At 40.2% G+C, this 20,002-nt stretch overlaps 1 protein-coding gene and 1 long non-coding RNA gene across 2 annotated transcripts in view; one reads left to right on the top strand and one right to left on the bottom strand.

Annotated features, from left to right (window-relative positions):
* The window catches only part of LOC117514446 (potassium-transporting ATPase alpha chain 1), a 43,760-nt gene extending 24,805 nt beyond the window's left edge, over positions 1-18,955 (top strand). The window contains exons 9-25 of the mRNA XM_034174916.1: positions 976-1,244; positions 1,356-1,434; positions 5,502-5,621; positions 5,713-5,822; positions 7,696-7,830; positions 7,920-8,112; positions 8,291-8,466; positions 8,654-8,790; positions 9,026-9,176; positions 10,259-10,427; positions 11,044-11,198; positions 11,335-11,458; positions 11,612-11,757; positions 14,393-14,526; positions 15,407-15,508; positions 18,480-18,571; positions 18,665-18,955. Of these exons, the coding sequence (XP_034030807.1) occupies positions 976-1,244; positions 1,356-1,434; positions 5,502-5,621; positions 5,713-5,822; positions 7,696-7,830; positions 7,920-8,112; positions 8,291-8,466; positions 8,654-8,790; positions 9,026-9,176; positions 10,259-10,427; positions 11,044-11,198; positions 11,335-11,458; positions 11,612-11,757; positions 14,393-14,526; positions 15,407-15,508; positions 18,480-18,571; positions 18,665-18,693 (2,321 nt within the window). The 3' untranslated portion in view covers positions 18,694-18,955. The remainder of the gene's footprint in view (positions 1-975; positions 1,245-1,355; positions 1,435-5,501; positions 5,622-5,712; positions 5,823-7,695; positions 7,831-7,919; positions 8,113-8,290; positions 8,467-8,653; positions 8,791-9,025; positions 9,177-10,258; positions 10,428-11,043; positions 11,199-11,334; positions 11,459-11,611; positions 11,758-14,392; positions 14,527-15,406; positions 15,509-18,479; positions 18,572-18,664) is intronic.
* LOC117514448 lies at positions 23-14,384 on the bottom strand. Its single transcript, XR_004561886.1, has 3 exons — positions 14,265-14,384; positions 12,772-12,774; positions 23-34 (listed from the first exon to the last, which is right to left on the bottom strand). It is a non-coding gene; the product is annotated as an uncharacterized LOC117514448 (long non-coding RNA).
* Positions 18,956-20,002: the final 1,047 nt, after the last annotated feature.

A 20,002-nucleotide genomic window follows, 5' to 3' on the forward strand; every position in this document is an offset into this window, starting at 1 on the left:
AGTACAAGACCAGTGGCAGCACCACAGATTATTTCTTGGTGGGCTGAAGTGGAGCTGAAGCAAAAAACATAAAAAATTAAGGGACCTATCTTAGACACAGTGTCAGTCATTACTGCTGTACAACTGACACATTTGTCTATTACCCCTCAAACACATCAGCCATAGATCTGTGATCTTGCACATATATATATATATATGTATATGTATATATATATATATATATATATATATATATATATATATATATCTTGCAATATATTTTTGTTCCACCCTCTATGCAGCTTCATACCATACTGAGTGTGTATCAAAAGCAAAGCATATTTTGATTCTGGGTCTTCTTTAATTTTAGCAATACAATGAGTAAATATTCTATGTAGTTAAATGCTTTTCTTTTTTGTCTGTTTTTATTGTTATCATTTCCTATTTTATTGTGATGAAGCCTGCAAACAAAGCAACTGAATGGCCAATCAGGTGGCACTTTTCCTCTGCAGCCTTTTTAAAAGGCCATTCTGATTGGCCATTCTGTTGTGGCATCTGTCAGAAGTAATTGAAGTAAATCAGATGATTGTTGTGGTTCTGAAACAACAATGTGAAATCCAGACTGAAGTATGTCCTTACTAGCTTGGCTAGTGCACCATTGAACAGAATGCAGATGGAGCTTGTGCATTTCAGGGGTAGAGATCATTGACAAAATAGCTGAGTAAAGTTGATGGAAGTCTATATAGAAAGCATCAGATATCCTTCTGGTGGTGCTATAGTAATTAGCACCTTAGCCCCACACAAGTACCATCTGTGAATAAACACAAAATGAAACCACCACCAAAGGAAAATGCCAACCCTTTGGATACTACATATGACAAGTATATTGAAGTCATGGTGTCGCTTGGGAACGCCATGAATCACTGGGGGAGGCATGTTTATGATGGACACATGGGACAGTGTGATTTTAGCTTTAAAATGTCTTTTCATTTCCAGGTGTAGCTACTGGTATCATCATTAACACCGGTGATCGCACCATCATCGGTCGGATTGCTAGCTTGGCAAGTGGCGTTGGAAATGAGAAGACACCTATCGCCATTGAAATTGAACATTTTGTGGACATCATTGCTGGTTTAGCAATCTTTTTTGGGTTTACCTTCTTTGTGGTTGCCATGTTTATTGGCTACGCCTTCCTGGAAGCTATGATCTTCTTCATGGCTATCGTAGTGGCGTACGTGCCAGAAGGGCTGCTGGCTACAGTTACAGTGAGTTTCTGTAACAAAGCTGAATTTGTCAAGTTGAAATTTTCACGTTTGTTTCTGTCACATGTATTTAAGTAAATAGCATGTGTTTTGTGAATTTTTGTTTGTTGACAGGTGTGTTTGTCTCTAACTGCAAAGCGATTGGCCAGGAAGAACTGTGTTGTCAAGAATTTGGAGGCTGTGGAAACACTTGGTTAGTATGCTAGTATAGCAAATATCCTGCTGATATTTAACTGTATTTTATTCTTTTTTGCCAGTTAAAGCAAGCTTGTGTATTTAATAAGCAGAATTATGGGCTGTTTAATTTCTTTTCATATTTATTTGTTGCTGTTCCTCTTGCACAATTGCTAAATTTAAAACAAAACAGTTAAAAAAGCAACTGGAATAAATGGGTTCAGAAAATGGAGAGAGGGAAACAACAACACACTTGCAATGTTGTTTGCGCTGCGTGCACAGTACATTCCCTGTGCACAGTTTCGTGTTTCCAGATTACCATTTATGTAGTCTGAGGAAACCCAAAAACATTGTTTTCTTTTGCATTATGACTATTGTCTATTGGGATTGGCCATACTTGGCTGGTTTGTTTCATTACACACTCACTAGCTACTCCAGCAGGTACACCCTTTTGCGTTAGGCTAGCATACTTGCCACTGTCACGGAACCAGGTTGTGGACCCTTTCTCAGTGAATGCCGACATTTAATAATGTGCAAATAGACTTTATTGCCAAATACAAAAGGGCAGTCCAAAAGAGCAGTGTTGTCCATGAGACATCACAGTAGGCAACTAAATTCCAACTCTGGAGTCACTGGAACACAAATAACGAACACTTCGGAATAATCGAAATAAAGCAGACAAGAGCAATCTAAGAGATCTTTGCACTTGGGAGACAGAGACTTTTACACACTAGCAGTAACTGAAGATAACTCACTAGGAAATACAAGAAGACAATAGCAGCTCTTTGTAAGGGCAACAGAAGGGAGTACAATGAAGCAGTAGATCATAATAACATTGGTAGTCCAAAAATAGCTAAAATGTCCTTGGTATGTTCAACAAACTCAGAAGTAGAGCTGCACGGAATAATCCACAGGAGTCACTGGAAAACTCAAAGTACTCACTGAGGCATATGGAGAAATGAAATACAGTGTCCTTGACACATTAGACAGAGCTCAGGAATCAGTGTACACTGCAAAAATAACACAGGGGTCTTTGAAAAACTAATAATAATAATCACTGGGATCACATGGAGAAAAAAGCTAAAGTGTCCCTGAGATGTTAAATAAAACTCAGAGGTCAGAATGAGCATCTATCATCAAAACACGGAAATAGCTACGACTGGGTACACTCACTAAGACAGTACGAAAGTCCAGTAGGCAAACTCAGAGGTCAAAATACATAGTGAAGTTCTAAAACAGAACTACAAAACATTGGGAAGTATTCACACAAGAATCACAGAGAGTAATACTCACTAGGGAACATTAAAAACATGACGAGAAAGCAGGACACAACTAATGACTATCTGGCAGGAGACGTGAAAAGAAGGTGCCTTATAAAAGGTGCTTGTCAAATTAATGATGGAAGCGCTGATGCACAATGGATTAAACCCAGAAGTAGTGACACATGAGGAAGCCATAACCATGGATCACAACAAAAGACAAGAAACACGATAAGAGTCAGATTATTAGATGCACCACCAAACGCACAGAGGGATGAGGCACAAACATGAAGGATAACATAAAGCAGAGCACATGAAACTGAAAAGTGAAACTGAAGAGACATCAACACACTGCTGCAAACACCCAAGCACCGGAAAATGCAATACAATAACTATAAATCGTGGTGGAGGGCGAGAGAGAGAGAGAGAGAGAGAGAGAGAGAAAAAACAGGGGGTGCAGAAAAATAAAAACTAACATAGGGAATGACACAGGAGCAATAAGAGGGCAGGAAAACCACAGAGAGAAACCATGAAGATGTTCTGAGATAAAAGTCAGTTTATCACAAACATGGGAAAAACATAGAGAGAGACCCAAATGAAAGGTACCCAGTTTGAGGTCACATGTGTCACATTCTTTTTGTACATCTGGAGTTGCCTTACAAGCCACCAGTGTAAAAATTGCCAAATCAATGTGCACCTCTGTGGAGGATCTGCTTTGACAGACCCAAGCAAAATGGGAAAAGCCACACAGATCTGATCTTTTTGTGTAGTGTGAATACTCCAAAACTAATTTTTGCGTTACGTCAGATTTGGCCTACTTTCATACCCTGATAATCAATCAATCAATCAATCAATCAATTTTTTTATATAGCGCCAAATCACAACAAACAGTTGCCCCAAGGCGCTTTATATTGTAAGGCAGATCCTTTGTTGAGCTCTTACTTGCTTCTTCAAGTCATCCTACAAACCACCATCCGATGCTGTCTAAGTACACTCTCCCCTGCCACCACCTTACAGTCTCTAATTTCTTTTAGCTTGCATCTCCTACACAGAATGAAGTCCCCCTGTATGCAACTTCCTCCATTCTTGTATGGCACCCTGTGCTCCTGGCTTTTCTTAAAGTAGATATTCACCACAGACATTTCTTTTGTTTTTGCAAAATCATCTACCATCTGACCTTGATACCATATCTACCAATTACTTCCTCATCACCTCTGTTCCCTTCACCAACATGCCCATTGAAGTCTGCTCCTATCACCACTCTTTCATCTAACTCACTCCAGAAATCTTCTTTCTCCTTCATCTCACAACCAAACTGTGGGGTATATGCACTGACGATATTCATCATCACCCCTTCAGTTTCCAACTTCACATTCATCACCCTTTCAGACACTCACTTAACCTTCAACACACTCTTAACAGCCTCTTCTTTTAAAGTGACCCCAACACCATTTCCCTTCCTATCCACACCATGATAGAACAACTTGAACTCACCGCCTATGCGCCTGCTTTTACTTGTCTTCCATTTGGTCTCTTGCACACACAATACATCTACCTTTCTCCTCTCCATTATATCAGCCAGTTCTCTTCCTTTACCGGTCATCAATCAATCAATTTTTTTATATAGCGCCAAATCACAACAAACAGTTGCCCCAAGGCGCTTTATATTGTAAGGCAAGGCCATACAATAATTATGTAAAACCCCAACGGTCAAAACGACCCCCTGTGAGCAAGCACTTGGCTACAGTGGGAAGGAAAAACTCCCTTTTAACAGGAAGAAACCTCCAGCAGAACCAGGCTCAGGGAGGGGCAGTCTTCTGCTGGGACTGGTTGGGGCTGAGGGAGAGAACCAGGAAAAAGACATGCTGTGGAGGGGAGCAGAGATCGATCACTAATGATTAAATGCAGAGTGGTGCATACAGAGCAAAAAGAGAAAGAAACAGTGCATCATGGGAACCCCCCAGCAGTCTACGTCTATAGCAGCATAACTAAGGGATGGTTCAGGGTCACCTGATCCAGCCCTAACTATAAGCTTTAGCAAAAAGGAAAGTTTTAAGCCTAATCTTAAAAGTAGAGAGGGTGTCTGTCTCCCTGATCTGAATTGGGAGCTGGTTCCACAGGAGAGGAGCCTGAAAGCTGAAGGCTCTGCCTCCCATTCTACTCTTACAAACCCTAGGAACTACAAGTAAGCCTGCAGTCTGAGAGCGAAGCGCTCTATTGGGGTGATATGGTACTACGAGGTCCCTAAGATAAGATGGGACCTGATTATTCAAAACCTTATAAGTAAGAAGAAGAATTTTAAATTCTATTCTAGAATTAACAGGAAGCCAATGAAGAGAGGCCAATATGGGTGAGATATGCTCTCTCCTTCTAGTCCCCGTCAGTACTCTAAATGCAGCATTTTGAATTAACTGAAGGCTTTTTAGGGAACTTTTAGGACAACCTGATAATAATGAATTACAATAGTCCAGCCTAGAGGAAATAAATGCATGAATTAGTTTTTCAGCATCACTCTGAGACAAGACCTTTCTGATTTTAGAGATATTGCGTAAATGCAAAAAAGCAGTCCTACATATTTGTTTAATATGCGCTTTGAATGACATATATGTGACTACTGTGTGAACACGTCACTCAGATCTTATGACAATCCCTGCTGAGTAGGAAGAACATGTCAAATCTTATTGTTTTCATACTGTGAGATTTGTTTCATATCTGTCAGTGTGAGTGCTGTGAGAATGGTCAGATCAGATACAAGCTTTTTATAAATGTCCAAAAAAAGAGATCACATCTGCATGTGACATAACTCGGTGTAAATCTGTGCGTTAAGGCTCCACGTCAGTGATCTGTTCTGATAAGACGGGCACTCTGACCCAGAACAGAATGACTGTAGCTCACCTCTGGTTTGACAACTATATTCATGCTGCAGACACCACTGAAGATCAGTCAGGTAAACAGAAGGAAGTACAAATTTAATCGCCTCACCTGTAGCATTGTGTTTTTGATCCGCCTTCATAATTGCGTCTCTGTGCTACATCCAGGCCAGAGTTTTGACCAGTCATCAGAGACGTGGCGTTCGCTGGCACGAGTGGCTGCCCTGTGCAACAGAGCTGTTTTCAGGCCTGATCAGGAAGGAGTACCAGTTCCTAAGGTACACTTCTGATGATGTTGAACATAATCAAATGTGAGACTCAAAGCCTCTACTCTCTCTCTCTCTCTCTCTCTCTCTGTCTCTCTCATTGGTCGTTATGTCTTTCCTTTAATAGACACAGGCTGAACATCATGGTAATATCTTTTTTTTCAGGCAGAATAATTGTACACCTTACACCTTTAATAATACACCCAAGAATTTGGTGAATGTAATGCCCTGTTTACACCACAATGAGACCTATATAAAACCTACAAGATCATGGCATTTTGTCAACTCTCACAAGTCTTGGCTAGTCTCCGTTGTGATCTGTTATTTGTGTTTACACCAAGTTCCTTTCAACTGCATTGTGCGAGTGACAAATATATTAATATCCGCGATCACTGATGCAACCTCATGCAGAGTCAACTGAGAGTTTATTACGACCCACAGAGCGAGTTGAGACCTGTGAGAGTTTATCAAGACCGATTATGAGACGCATGTATCTGTTAACTGGTCACACAAGTTGTGCAAGTATTTTAAACAGTTCAGTATACTCACACACCTGTTGGAGACTGATGGAGAGTGATGGCACACAAGAGGGGTCTTGTTTCTGACCATGGAGACCCCATTGTGACCAGCCTGCAACCCCAGTGGGAGTCAGTGATCAAAGATAATGTTTTTACTATCGGATTAGCTTTTCAGATAAGTTTTAAAACAACCATCGGACCAAATATCTTCTGATAAATTTAGTTCCGATAACTTTCAGTCCGATAACATTTTTTTTTTTGCTGGTAAAGTGAGCAAAGTTTAATGGTCAAAAACGTTTGTAAACCCTAAAATCAAACATTTTAGTCCATCTGTTGTGTGTTTGTGGCAGACTGACTGCCTGTTGCTTGCTGATGATGTCATCATTAAGCACAAAACATGATTGGCCGGTCGATGCAGGGAGCATTGTGGGTAGTGTAGTTCAGGTTCACTTTGGGCGTTACAGTGAGTGTTATCTTCCACTCGACACAAAAACAAAATGGACTAATTTTAACATTATTTTATTTTATTTCTTTGGGCTGACGGTACAATTTAATCGCCAAGACTCTGGAGGAGAGGAGCAGCTGTGTATAGAGGGACTTTTCTTCACTGTTTAGACACTGTTTTGGATTAAAAAAAAGGATTTATGTGGATTATTTCTTCAGATGAATCCCACTGAAACTACCAGGTATGAATTTATATTTACTACGTGTCTTTTACTCTGGCAATCAGTGCATTAACAGATGTATTTAATTTGCTTAAGCCGCAGGGTTCAAAGCGTGTAAAAAAAGCAGCAGCTTTTTAGTTTTTAAATGACGGTGTATCTAATACCGAGATAAACTGTGGCTTCTAATACTGTGTTTTACTGCTTTTGAAAGATGATGACAGTGTTTGGGGTTTTATTATTTTTTTTATTCATTCATTCTTCGTGCGTTCTTATGTGTTTGTGATCCTTGAATTTACCCAGCAGCCCCTGCAGCGCTTAAAGTACAACTGGCTTATCAGAAGCCGACAGTGTAATCTGATGTGGCCGCGTCCAAATCAGTGCTAATAGTTCTAAAGATACATTTTTTAGCAGTTTAGCAGTTTAGCGCTTTAGATAACTTTTCGGTTAACGGATTAATGGTTATCAAAGCTAACTTTTTGACACAGGAACCTTTCAGATGATGTTTCCTACATGATTATAAACTGTGTGCTATTGTTGTAATCGTGTGGAGTTCCGTAAGGAAGGGCATCCGGCATAAAACTTGTGCCAAATCAACATGCAGATCTATCTACCTTCGATCTGCTGTGGCGACCTCAAGTGAAAAATGAGGGGGGCAGCCGAAGGGACTTCAACCGTGTTTGCCACTGTTATCATCTCTCACAGAGACTGGTGGTGGGAGACGCGTCAGAGACTGCTCTGCTGAAGTTCACAGAGCTCACTGTTGGGAACATTGTCGAATATCGCAATCGCTTCAAGAAAGTGGTGGAGGTGCCTTTCAACTCCACCAACAAGTTCCAGGTAAGGAGGTGGAGTTATTTATCTTACAGGTCAATAAACAGTGACAACAAGCTGCGTTTTCCCCTTTGACCTCAACTTTGTCTTGTCAGCTATCTGTCCACGAACTGGAGGATCCTCTGGACCTCCGCTACCTGTTGGTGATGAAGGGGGCGCCAGAACGCATTCTGGAGCGCTGCACCACCATCCTGATCAAAGGCCAGGAGCTGCCTCTGGACGAGCAGTGGAAAGAAGCCTTCCAGACGGCATACATGGACCTGGGAGGACTTGGAGAGAGAGTGCTGGGTAAGAGAATCTGCACAAATTAGATGCTCAAAAAGAGGATTTTTTAATTTAATGTACTTTAAGTGAAAGTGGACTGACACCTTGATTGCTGTGAGCAAATTGTAGCTCAGGGAAACCTTTCAATGACTCGTCTTCTTAATTGTTTTTCAAAAACATTTCCCTCACTGCTCTTTACCAGGTTTCTGTCATCTCTATCTGAATGAGAAGGAGTTTCCTCATGGTTACCACTTTGATGCTGATGAGATGAATTTCACCACATCTGGACTGTGCTTTGCTGGTCTCATCTCAATGATCGACCCCCCGAGAGCCACTGTGCCTGATGCGGTGATGAAGTGTCGTACCGCCGGTATCAGGGTGTGTTAACCTTCTCATTGAGTACACAATTTGGGGAAAGGATGTAGCACCAAGTAGCCATGCTGAAATCTTAAAAATGGGATTCTCAAGCGAGTCATTTGTTGCTTTGTTATTTGTTTTATCTGGGTGAAACCAGCTCCGCTTGAGGCAAATTAGTCTAAATATTCCTTATATTTTGGAACTGTAGGTTGTCATGGTGACTGGAGATCATCCGATTACAGCCAGGGCGATAGCAGCCAATGTTGGTATCATCTCTGAAGGCAGTGAAACAGTGGAAGATATCGCCGTGAGGAAACGCATCCCTGTTGAACAAGTCCACAAGAGGTATCTGCATCATGACAGGCCACAGTTTGAACAATGTTTGTTTTCACTCAGGGTGGAGTCAAAGGTTCAAATTTGCATCGCACCATACGCGAATACACTTCAGAGCCTTTAAATTTGAGGAATCCAGTACTTATTTCTCCATTTACGGCTATAATTCTGAGCATTTTTTTCCAGAATCATTTGGTTCATTTATGTTAAAACGCGTAACCTGTATGTGATTGTTGTTTGTTTGCAGAGACGCTCGTGCTTGTGTGATCAATGGTGGTCAGCTGAAAGATATGACAAGTGAGGAACTGGATGATGCGCTACAGAACCATCCTGAGATGGTTTTTGCAAGAACATCCCCACAGCAGAAACTCATCATCGTGGAGAGCTGCCAGCGACTGGTGACTGCAGAGATTTACACATACACAATCCACACCCACTGTGCTTGCAACAGTAACACTTACCTATGTACAGGCTATAAATGCGTGGGTCTGTTTCTGCATCTTGACAATGCAGATTACAGGAAGGAATATTGGGATTATCTTCCTTTGACGGGATCTGTGGACCCAAGCATGCACTCCCAAAATTTCCTGTATATTTGTATTGTCAAGTGTGTCAGTAGCATGGGCCAAGAAGAGGGTTACCCCTTTGAGTCTGGTCTGCTTGAGGTTTCTTCCTCAAATCAAAGGCAGGGGTTTTTCCTTGACACTGTTGCCTGTGTCCTTGCTCTAGGGGTTGGTAAGATTAGACCTTACTTGTGTGAAGCACCTTCAGGCAGCTTTGTTGTGACTTGGTCCTATATAAATAAAATAAATTGAATTGAAATGCTAAAGCCTAAAAATTTCATTTTTTCACCCATACATGGCAGCACATATGGGGGTACTTTTTGTTGGTGCCTTGTGTCTGTCCATCCATGAACGAAGCAGCTTTAAGAGTTTTGATCCAATTCATCTGCATCATATTGGTTCACCCAGCTGTAATTGCACATTGAACTTGGCTGGGGAAGTAACCTGCGTTGGACTGGGGTCCCACCCAGGGGGAGTTATACACTCTCATTAGCTGTACATGACATAATCTGGGGATAAGAGCCGATACCAACGGACCTCAGGGCCTGTATAGGAATTCGTTATATAAATATAGGGAATATTGAATTGGCTAAAGACACAACTGGTGATATATGAAACCATATATCAGCTTTTCTATTGGCTACATAACCTTTGCCCTTAGGTGACCTTGAAAAGTCAAACTCAAAGTCATAACCGTCTTAGTTTGGAGGATGGCGGCAAGGTTGTTTATTAGTTGAGGATAAAATAGTTAAAATTTGGACAATATTGAACATAATGTGATATGATTATGTTCTGACCACACAGAATCATATCTTATGGTGTCACTGAATCACAAAAACATTAATTTGCATGTTTGTGTGTCAAACAGTGCTCTTTTTTCTTTAGGATTTTGAGATGTGTCTTCATTTTCCCTCCAGGGCGCGATAGTTGCAGTGACCGGTGATGGTGTAAATGACTCTCCGGCTCTTAAAAAGGCTGATATTGGAATTGCCATGGGGATTGCTGGATCAGATGCTGCCAAAAATGCAGCAGACATGATCCTATTGGATGACAACTTTGCTTCTATTGTGACTGGAGTGGAACAAGGTGGGGGGGATAATTTGTATTGTGTATTTTGAAGGTTCATCAACTGTGACATTTTGGCTATAAGGCCTGCTTCTGTGGACATGATCCAATACACAGGTGCCTCAGTGTTGAGGACCAAAGTGGGTAATCACGCTAAGGGGACACTCCCATTTCACCTCCCTGCAGCAAATAGCTGGTTTCTTTCAAGAGGTGGAGATGGGCCAGTTGTCTGGCTTGGTGGTTGCCATCCAGGACACAGCACTGTTCTTCCTGTATGATGATGGACGGGGTGATGCGCAGCACCAGTGCATGCTCCAAGATTTGTCAAATTTTTCAAGTCAAGTCTGGGATCAGGCCCTGGTCCCACAACATCCACCACACCATGGAACTGCCTTGGGCCCTGGATGGCAACCACCAAGACAGACAACTATGTTTTGTCCTGGTTTGGGTTTTTACTGTGTGCAGCTAAGTCTGGATTTTATTTTAGGTGAATGAAAATGAAAACATGAACCCTCTCAAAAATTATATATGCTGTCCTGAATGTGTATAAATACTTACAGTCAGTATTGATGTTAAGGTACAAACACAATGTTTCAGAGACTATAATCCACATTTTTCTGTGAACATGTGACTGTAGGCCGACTTATTTTTGACAACCTGAAGAAGTCGATCGCTTACACCCTAACAAAGAACATCCCCGAGCTGACGCCGTACCTGATCTACATCACTGTCAGCGTGCCGCTTCCTCTGGGCTGCATCACCATCCTCTTCATCGAACTGGCCACTGACATTGTAAGTAACCACACCAGTACCAGCAGGTCACCAAATAACAGAAGGTTTCGTTTTTGTGCACACTTTAATTTTTCATAAGTCGTTAGCAAAATGGGTTTTTCAGTGAGGAGGGTTTTTTTTTTTGTCTCTGCTGTAGTTCCCCTCAGTGTCTTTGGCTTATGAGAAAGCAGAGAGTGACATTATGCACTTAAAGCCCAGGAACCCTCGGCGTGATCGGCTGGTGAATGAAGCGTTGGCTGTGTATTCCTACTTTCAGATTGGTAAGAAAATGTATTTGCACTGCACTGATTTTGTGTCATATCGTTATGAGTGATGTTTTTTGTATTTATTGTTTGCAGCATTATTATTCTTATAACGTCTGTGATTTTGTGTACAAACAGCCTCCTTTGACCTTTGACCCTGTATCCATTTAGGAGCCATCCAGTCTTTTGCAGGCTTTACTGATTATTTCACCGCCATGGCTCAGGAGGGCTGGTTTCCTCTTTTGTGCGTCGGTCTGCGTTCTCAGTGGGAGAACGTTGAGCTTCAAGACTTACAGGACAGCTACGGGCAGGAATGGGTTTGTACTCTAATGTCACCATCTTTTTTCAAATTACACAGCAAAACCAGCAGTGTTGATTCTCTTAAAATGTGGCCTTGTGTTGTTAAACCTTGCATGGGGAGGGTCCACTAGTCCCGGGGTCCACTGGTCCTAACCTCTTTATACAGTTGTGCTCATAAGTTTACATACCCTGGCAGAATTTTTTTTTTTTTTTTTGGTCATTTTTTTCACAGTATATGAATGATAACAAAAAGTTTTTTCACTCATGGTTAGTGGTTGGGTGAAGCCATTTATTGTCATACAACTGTGCCTACTTTTTTTTAAATCATAATGACAACAGAAATTAACCAAATTACCCTGATCAAAAGTTTACATACCCTGGAGATTTTGGCCTGATAACATGCACACAAGTTGGCACAAACAGATCACCTGTGATCTGTTTGCTTGTAATCTGTGTGTATATAAAAGGTCAGTGAGTTTCTGGACTCCTGACTCCTCTGGTTTCTGAGTCATAGGGAAAGCAAAATAATTCTCAAAGAATCTGCGGGAAAAGGTAATTGAACTGTATAAAACAGGAAAGGGATATAAAAAGATATTCAAGAACGCCAATATACTAAGAACGCCAATCAGCAGTGTTCAAACTCTAATTAAGAAGTGGAAAATGAGGGATTTTGTTGGAACCAATCCATGGACAGGTAGATCAACAAAAATTTAAGAAACAACTGCCAGGAAAATTGTTTGGGATGCAAAGAAAAACCCACAAATAACTTCAGCTGAAATACAGGACTCTCTGAAACAAAGTGGTGTGGCTGTTTCAAGATGCACAATAAGGAGGCACTTGAAGTAAAATGAGCTGCATGGTTGAGTCGTGAGAAGAAAGCCATTACTATGCAAATGCCACAAAGTATCCCACTTACAATATGCCAAACAGCAGAGTCATTTTGTAGTGATGAGACCAAAATTGAACTTTTTGGCCACAACCATAAATGTTACATTTGGAGAGGAGTCAACAAGGCCTATGATGAAAGGTACACCCTTCCTACTGTGAAGCTTGGAGGTGGATTGCTGATGTTTTGGGAATGTGTAAGCTACAAAAGCACAGGAAACATGGTAAAAAATTGATGGCAGGATGAATGCAGTATGTTATCAGAAAATACTGGAGGAAAACTTGCACTCATCAGCCTGGAAGCTGTGCATGGGATGTACTTGGATGATCCAACATGACAACGATCCAAAACACAAGACGAAGTCTACCTGTCATTGGCTACAGCAGAATAAGGTGAAGGTTCTGGAGGGGCGCTCTCAGTCTCCTGACCTCAATTTTATTGACCCACTCTGGGGAGATCTCAAATGTGCAGCAACACAGCTCAGGAATTTACAGGAACTGGAGGTGTTTTGCCAAGAAGAATGGGCAGCTTTACCATCAGAGAAAATAAAGAGCCTCATCCACAACTACTTGTGGTAGTTGTGGATGAGGCTATTAAAGGGGGCAATACCCTGTATTACTATAAGAACTGGGGCATAGAAACATGGAAATTTGATCAGGGTCATTTGGGTAGTTTCTGCTGTCATTATGATTTAAAAAGAGTAGACACAGTTGTATGACAATAAATGGCTTCACCCAACCACTAACAATCGGTTTAAAAGTTATCGGACAAAAATTAATCGGACGATAATTGGTCCGATAATGGTTTTTAAAGTTATCTAAAAAGATAATCGATAATGAAAACATTATCTTCGATCATTATGTTATCGGATTATCTGAAGTGTGCCCACCACTGTCCTTGCCACACCATGACATTTTTACATATTCTTGAAGAATAAAAAAATCTTTTTCCACATGTTCTCTTTGTTTTTTACCATAGAATTACACTGAACAAGGATTTAGACGTTTCGTTACCCATATGAGAATTTGTATTTCCCGCCTCCAAGCTTAACCTACTTTTTCGCTGCGGCGGATGTGACATCATGTGAGTAAATGTGTTGAAGTGAGGCTCTGTTTACCAATATGGCAGACACGGACAGTGAAGGCATAGTGAGCGATTATAGCGAAGATTTAAGTGACATACATTTTTACGTTTTACATAATTATTGTATGGCCTTGCCTTACAATATAAAGCGCCTTGGGGCAACTGTTTGTTGTGATTTGGCGCTATATAAAAAATTGATTGATTGATTGATATCGATTGTTTTTGAAGAAGATGAGGAAGTTTCTAATGAACGAAGCGATGGTGAAGATAAAGAGGGGCTCCAGCCGTATATGTTCGAGCCGTACTCGACAGAAGACGAGGACGAAGCGGAGGTGTCAGAGGATGACAACAATGAAGGTGCTGTCAAGGAGGATATAAGACAACATGTGGAAAAAGCTTTTTTTATTCTTCAAGAATATGTAAAAACGTCATGTCGTGGCAGGGACACTTTAATACTTACTGACAGATCTGTTTATTTTATGCAAACTTCTCAATGGTGTTTGATCCTAATTGTGCTTCTTAATTATGCTTATTTTTAATCGACATTATTAATACAGTGTTATTAATTATCCATTGTATATCACTATTCCTGTTGTTTTGTTGGTGGCATTCACACTTCAGGTAAGTTTTTGGTGGTGTTAAAGCATTGTGTGAGTGAAATTGTGTCTTCTGCTGTGCTGCAGACCTTCAGTCAGAGGTTGTACCAGGAGTACACTTGCTACACTGTGTTTTTTGTCAGTATAGAGATCTGTCAGATCTCAGATGTGCTGATCAGGAAAACTCGACGTCTCTCTGTGTTCCAGCAAGGCTTCTTCAGGTCAGTAAAAAGTAACATCAGAATTAACACTAACCCAAGCAGTACTTAATATTTTCAGAAACTGGAAAGTATCAGGATGACAAAGACAGATGCAGAACTTAGAGGAGTGTTAAATCACTGTACGTAAAGGGTTGGAAGGGTTACTTTGAAAATCTAAAATTAGTCGTCTTATGTAACTTAATCGCAGTATAATGTAATGAGTGACAATCTGGTGATATACAATTACTTTTGATCATGTCAATGCCAAATGCCTTTATGTTAAACTGCAAAATTATTCATGTCCAATTTGAAGACATAAAAAAAGGGAAAAATGCAAGATAGTGCATTTCAAAAACTGGTGGCTGCCAACAAAGTTTTAGGAACTCGGATTTTAGCCTGATGTCTATGAGTTCAAGCCCACTGAAGGGCGCAACACAAGTTACACTGGTGGGGGTGGCTGGGTGGTCGGTGTAATTGTGGCCAACAGGTGGTGTCTCAGTCCCCAGAGCCAAAAGATATTCTAGCGAAAGGGTTTTGGGTTTTACGGTTACTTAAAGTATTCATTGTATCCTGACAATGATGGTATTCCCTAATCCTGAGTGTGAATAGCTGTAGCAGAAGACATAACATTACATCATATGGGGACAGGTTCTTACAGCATCACAAAAATCTGACTGACCTCATTTGTGATGTTATAAAGCAAGAAGCTTAAAAGTAATGTCCTTTTGAATTTCTTGCCTGTGCTCCTCATTGTATTGTGCATTTGAACAGGTTTACCCACTGTTGGAAAATGATGCTTGTAGTAACTGTATTACAATTCCATTTAAAAAAAAGAAGCCATTTTGTGTGTGTGTGTGTGTGTGTGTGTGAGTTTTCAAATGGCTGCTGCATTTCTGTGCAGGAACCGTGTGCTCGTAACCGCCATAATCTTCCAGCTGTGCCTGGGTAATCTACTGTGTTACTGCCCCGGAATGCCCAATATCTTCAATTTCATGCCTATCAGGTAACAGAACACCAAGACACTTCAGTGAGGCAATCATTCTTTAATGGAATTTGTACAGAATTATGAGGAAAAGCCTAAAACAACTTACAAAAGATTTTTTCAAAAAAAGATTTATAATTTAGAGAATTATAAAACAATGCCAACATTTCTCAGTATTGGAGCTAAAGGATACACAATTATTTTTGACCTACCATCAAATGAGGATCCACTCAGCCGTTATATAATCTGCATTATGTCTTCACCTTTCAATGAATTAAAAACAGATTTCTACAGAAGTAGTATAGACAAATTTACTATCTGCAAATTAAAACATTGAAAAATTTTCCCTGATCGCATTACATAACTATCAAGGCACTCAGAAAGCACCCCCCCCCCCCCCCCCCCCCCATGGAGCTAAATCAAGGCCAAAAGTTTTGTAATCTGAAAATAAAAAAAGATTGAAAAAATAAAATTTGAAACTGAAAATTAAAGTTTTGTAATCTGAAAATAAAAAAAGATTGAAAAAATAAATTTTGAAAATGAAAATTAAAGTTTTGCAATCTGAAAATAAAAAAAGATTGAAAAAATAAATTTTGAAACTGAAAATTCAATGTTTGTTCTTGAATTTTATAATCATCAGTATACATACATTTTTGATTCAGCTCTGTAATTTTTTTTGATCAAATAATTTTTTTTCATTCATATTGCTTTTTTTCACCTTCAGATCTTATTTTTTCAGTTTCAAACTTTTGGCCCCGTTCTGGCGTGGCTTCGATTGAGAGGGGTGTGGAATTGTGAGTGACAGGAGAGCAATCAGTCCTCACATGATGTTGCTTTCAGCAAACGTGGGTACTTTGATATATAATGACTTAACACTTTCTCTCCACTGTGTTGTCTTAATACCTGTAAATACGAGGCTGACCTGGTCGGCAGCTTGTGGATCAGCAGCTCGGTGGATTTCTGGTAACTGCGGAGTGCCAAAGTGCCTGTAACGGTGAGGCTTCTACACACCGCCGGTAGCCGGAGCGCTCTTCCGGCATTGGCTTTGGATTTACGGGCAGTCAACTTTGTTACATCGTCATTAAATTCACTATCCGGTACAACATACGGATCCACTGAACCAACTGCTACACATTGATCACAATAAACAGCTTTATCTCGAGGGTTTAAAGCCTCGTAATAAGCTTACATTCTCTCTGTTTTCTTTCACGCGCCAGCCGCATAGTAAATAAACGACAGAGACAGGTGCAGAGTCATTATCTATCAAAGTACCCACGTTTCCTGAAAGCAACGTCATGTGAGGACAGATTGCTCTCCTGTCACTCACAATTCCACGCCCCTCTCAATCGAAGCCACGCCCTCCCACGCCAGAACGGGGCCAAAAGTTTGAAACTGAAAAAATAATATCTGAAAGTGAAAAAACGATCTGAAGGTGAAAAAAAAGAAATCTGAATGAAAAAATTATTTGATCAAAAATTAATTTAAACTGAAAAATATATATCTTACACTTATTTTTATTTTGATAATAGTTTTTAAATGATTATAAAATTCAAGAACAAACATTGAATTTTCAGTTTCAAAATGTATTTTTTCAATCTTTTTATTTTCAGATTACAAAACTTTAATTTTCAGTTTCAAAATGTATTTTTTCAATTTTTTTTTTTCTTCAGATTACAAAACTTTTGGCCTCCATACCCACCCACCCCCAAAATGGCTAATAATGGCCAACCATTATTACCCCATCTATCCTACAGCTGAAGGGTTTAAACTTGTATCTACATGTCCTTAATTCAATGTATACCTCAATGGTAGTAACATCATAAATGGGTGAGGTCTGGTAGCATGCCCTGGTGCCGCACCTTGCCACATCCACCACATGACTGCATTGAGTCCTAGATGGCAACCACACAGGCAGTTCATCCAGTTAATCCCCATGTCTTGACGGTAACCATCTATCTTCCACAACTAGGTCCACAGCCCTGAGGCACCTATGTGCCGGATCATGCCTACAGACAAATCTCATAGCCAGCATGTCATACCAGATGTTCCCTCACAATGCAGGTGATACTCCTCATCTGAAGCTCCCTAAGTCACTGTTTGTTTGACACAAAGTGAGTCCAGCAGTACCCAAAGATCCTCCAAAGTGACCTAGTACCAAAGATGTCCAGTTGTCTCCTTACGTCACTGGTTAAGACAGTGGACTACTACAGGAAACACCAGAACCTGAATGAAGTGGACCTTCATCCTCCTGCAAAGCATCACCAAACACCTCTGTTCAACAACCTCATGACTCTATAAGGTCTATGAGCTCAGAGGTTGAAGACCCAGAGACATGACTGTCATTGCCGAGATAAGTGAATGTTTCTGTAAGTCTGACAATTTCACTGCATGCAGATACACATCTGATGGCTGAGTCAAGGAAGTTATTAAATGTTAGTCTGAATCCAAGACCATTACAACCTCATGCTCAGCTTCTTGTGCTACAATCAGAGGGTCCACTGTTTGTTTCCCTTAAGATCACAGCATCATCCACAAAGTCAAGGTCTATAAATTATTCCTTGCCAACAAATGTACCTAAACTACCGAACTCCACAACCCACCCAACACCCAGTCCATGCACATCCCTGATGAACATAAGAATTCACTCTGTACAGCACTCACATGTGTATAGGTTGGCTATGACGTCCAGCTAGTTGCTGGGGACCCCATGAGTTACAGGAAGTCCAAGGACTTTGTGAAAATCAACTTCAGCTCCACAGACGCACTGGTGATAGAAAATCCATCATCTATCTATTTATGTTGAATTATTGTACACAAAATCATGCATTTGGTTTTAGCAGCTTTTACTCTAACAGGTTGCAAGAAATCATTAAACTAATCGTTATATCCACAGCTTTATTCGAAATACATAAACTCCAAAAAACAGTCCTGTGGAGCACTGAGTTATTCTGTTCTCTTCATGGTATTGTGTTGATTTTTTTTTTTCTTTCAGGGTCCAGTGGTGGTTTGTTCCTGTACCATACGGTATTTTAATCTTTGTCTATGATGAAGTGAGAAAGCTTGGTGTCAGGAGGCATCCAGGAAGTGAGTCAGTGTCATTTATTGCCAACTTGTAAATAAAACCATCAACATAGTGTATGACTTTAAACTTCATTAATCGGTCTCCTTCTCTCTTAGGTTGGTGGGATCAGGAATTATACTACTGAGAACCAAGTCAACTCACGTGCAAAAAGCCGTTGATCATGTACGAATTTCTGCAAACACTTAACTGATTTCATCAATTCGTGATCTATGTGGAACACACACCCTGTCATTTATTATCTGAACTGTATCCATTTCAAGATGCTCCCTTGAAAAGCAAACTCTAATAATTGCTGGATGTCACTGCAGAATAATTCAGGTTTGTTCTGGGTCGGTGATTACACTGTATTTGTACAAATAAACAACTTTAAGACCAACAGCGGGAACAATCAATAACAACAGTGTTTTTCTCTGTGTGATATTTCTATGTGTTATTTTCTTTCACCAGCATGATCTCAGAATGTCCTTGTCTCATAGCTTCAAATACAATACTAGAATAAGTTTATATTTTAAAAAGATCTGAACATTTTAAATTAGTAAATACATTTATCACAGTTGAATAGTGGCTGGCCGACACAAATAAAAGCATGAAATAGAAAAACTAATTTGTAGACTAGGGACAGCAGGTTTGCATATTTACAGCTCTCCATCATTGTTGAACGTTCTGGCTTTTCTCAAAGGTCTTCTCAACAGAACATATGGGATCAGCAGTGATGGCTATATTGCAGTTTTTCAGTATTTTACCACTGTAAAATAAAAAGAATGATTTCCCATTACGTTTTTGCTTTGAAACAATCTTGCTTCAAACAACAAATATTTAGGAGCCCTATCTTGATGATCTATGGCACATCATCCAAGCAGAGTGTACATGCAGTGTGATCATGTCTATGTCAGGCTTATCTGAATACTGAGACTTTTAAATAGACAAAGTCACTATCTCAGCGTAGCAATGAATCATGGGTAGGCCTGAAGGTCATTTGTGATAAATTTGACCCAGAAGCAATAAGCCGTCAATGTTTTCACAGCGACATAGAAAAGGTGAACGCAAAATGTGACTAAAGCTGATTTAGGACTCGATTTTGTATGGGACAGACAAAATTCATGGAAATGGATGATACGGGGATGAGTTTGGATGATTTTTGGTGATGGACAGTGGTGAACTTAAAAACATTATTAAAGAAATGAGGAAAAGAAAAGAGGAGTTGGTGGCAGGAGCACACAAGAAATGAACATGGCAATCTTGCCAGACTCAGAACAAGTTGTCCAACAGATTATGAATCACTACTAATAAATGGAACAGTTTCGACTGTATTGAATGGTTGGTCTCCAAATTAAAGGTCAGACAATGTCGATGTCCATTGGATTCTATGACGTGACATGTTATCACGTAACGTGATAGCTAAGCATGACACATGGTGCAAACTATTCCGTTTT

This window comes from Thalassophryne amazonica, chromosome 7 (genome assembly GCF_902500255.1).
Source record: "Thalassophryne amazonica chromosome 7, fThaAma1.1, whole genome shotgun sequence".
NCBI lineage: Eukaryota > Metazoa > Chordata > Actinopteri > Batrachoidiformes > Batrachoididae > Thalassophryne > Thalassophryne amazonica.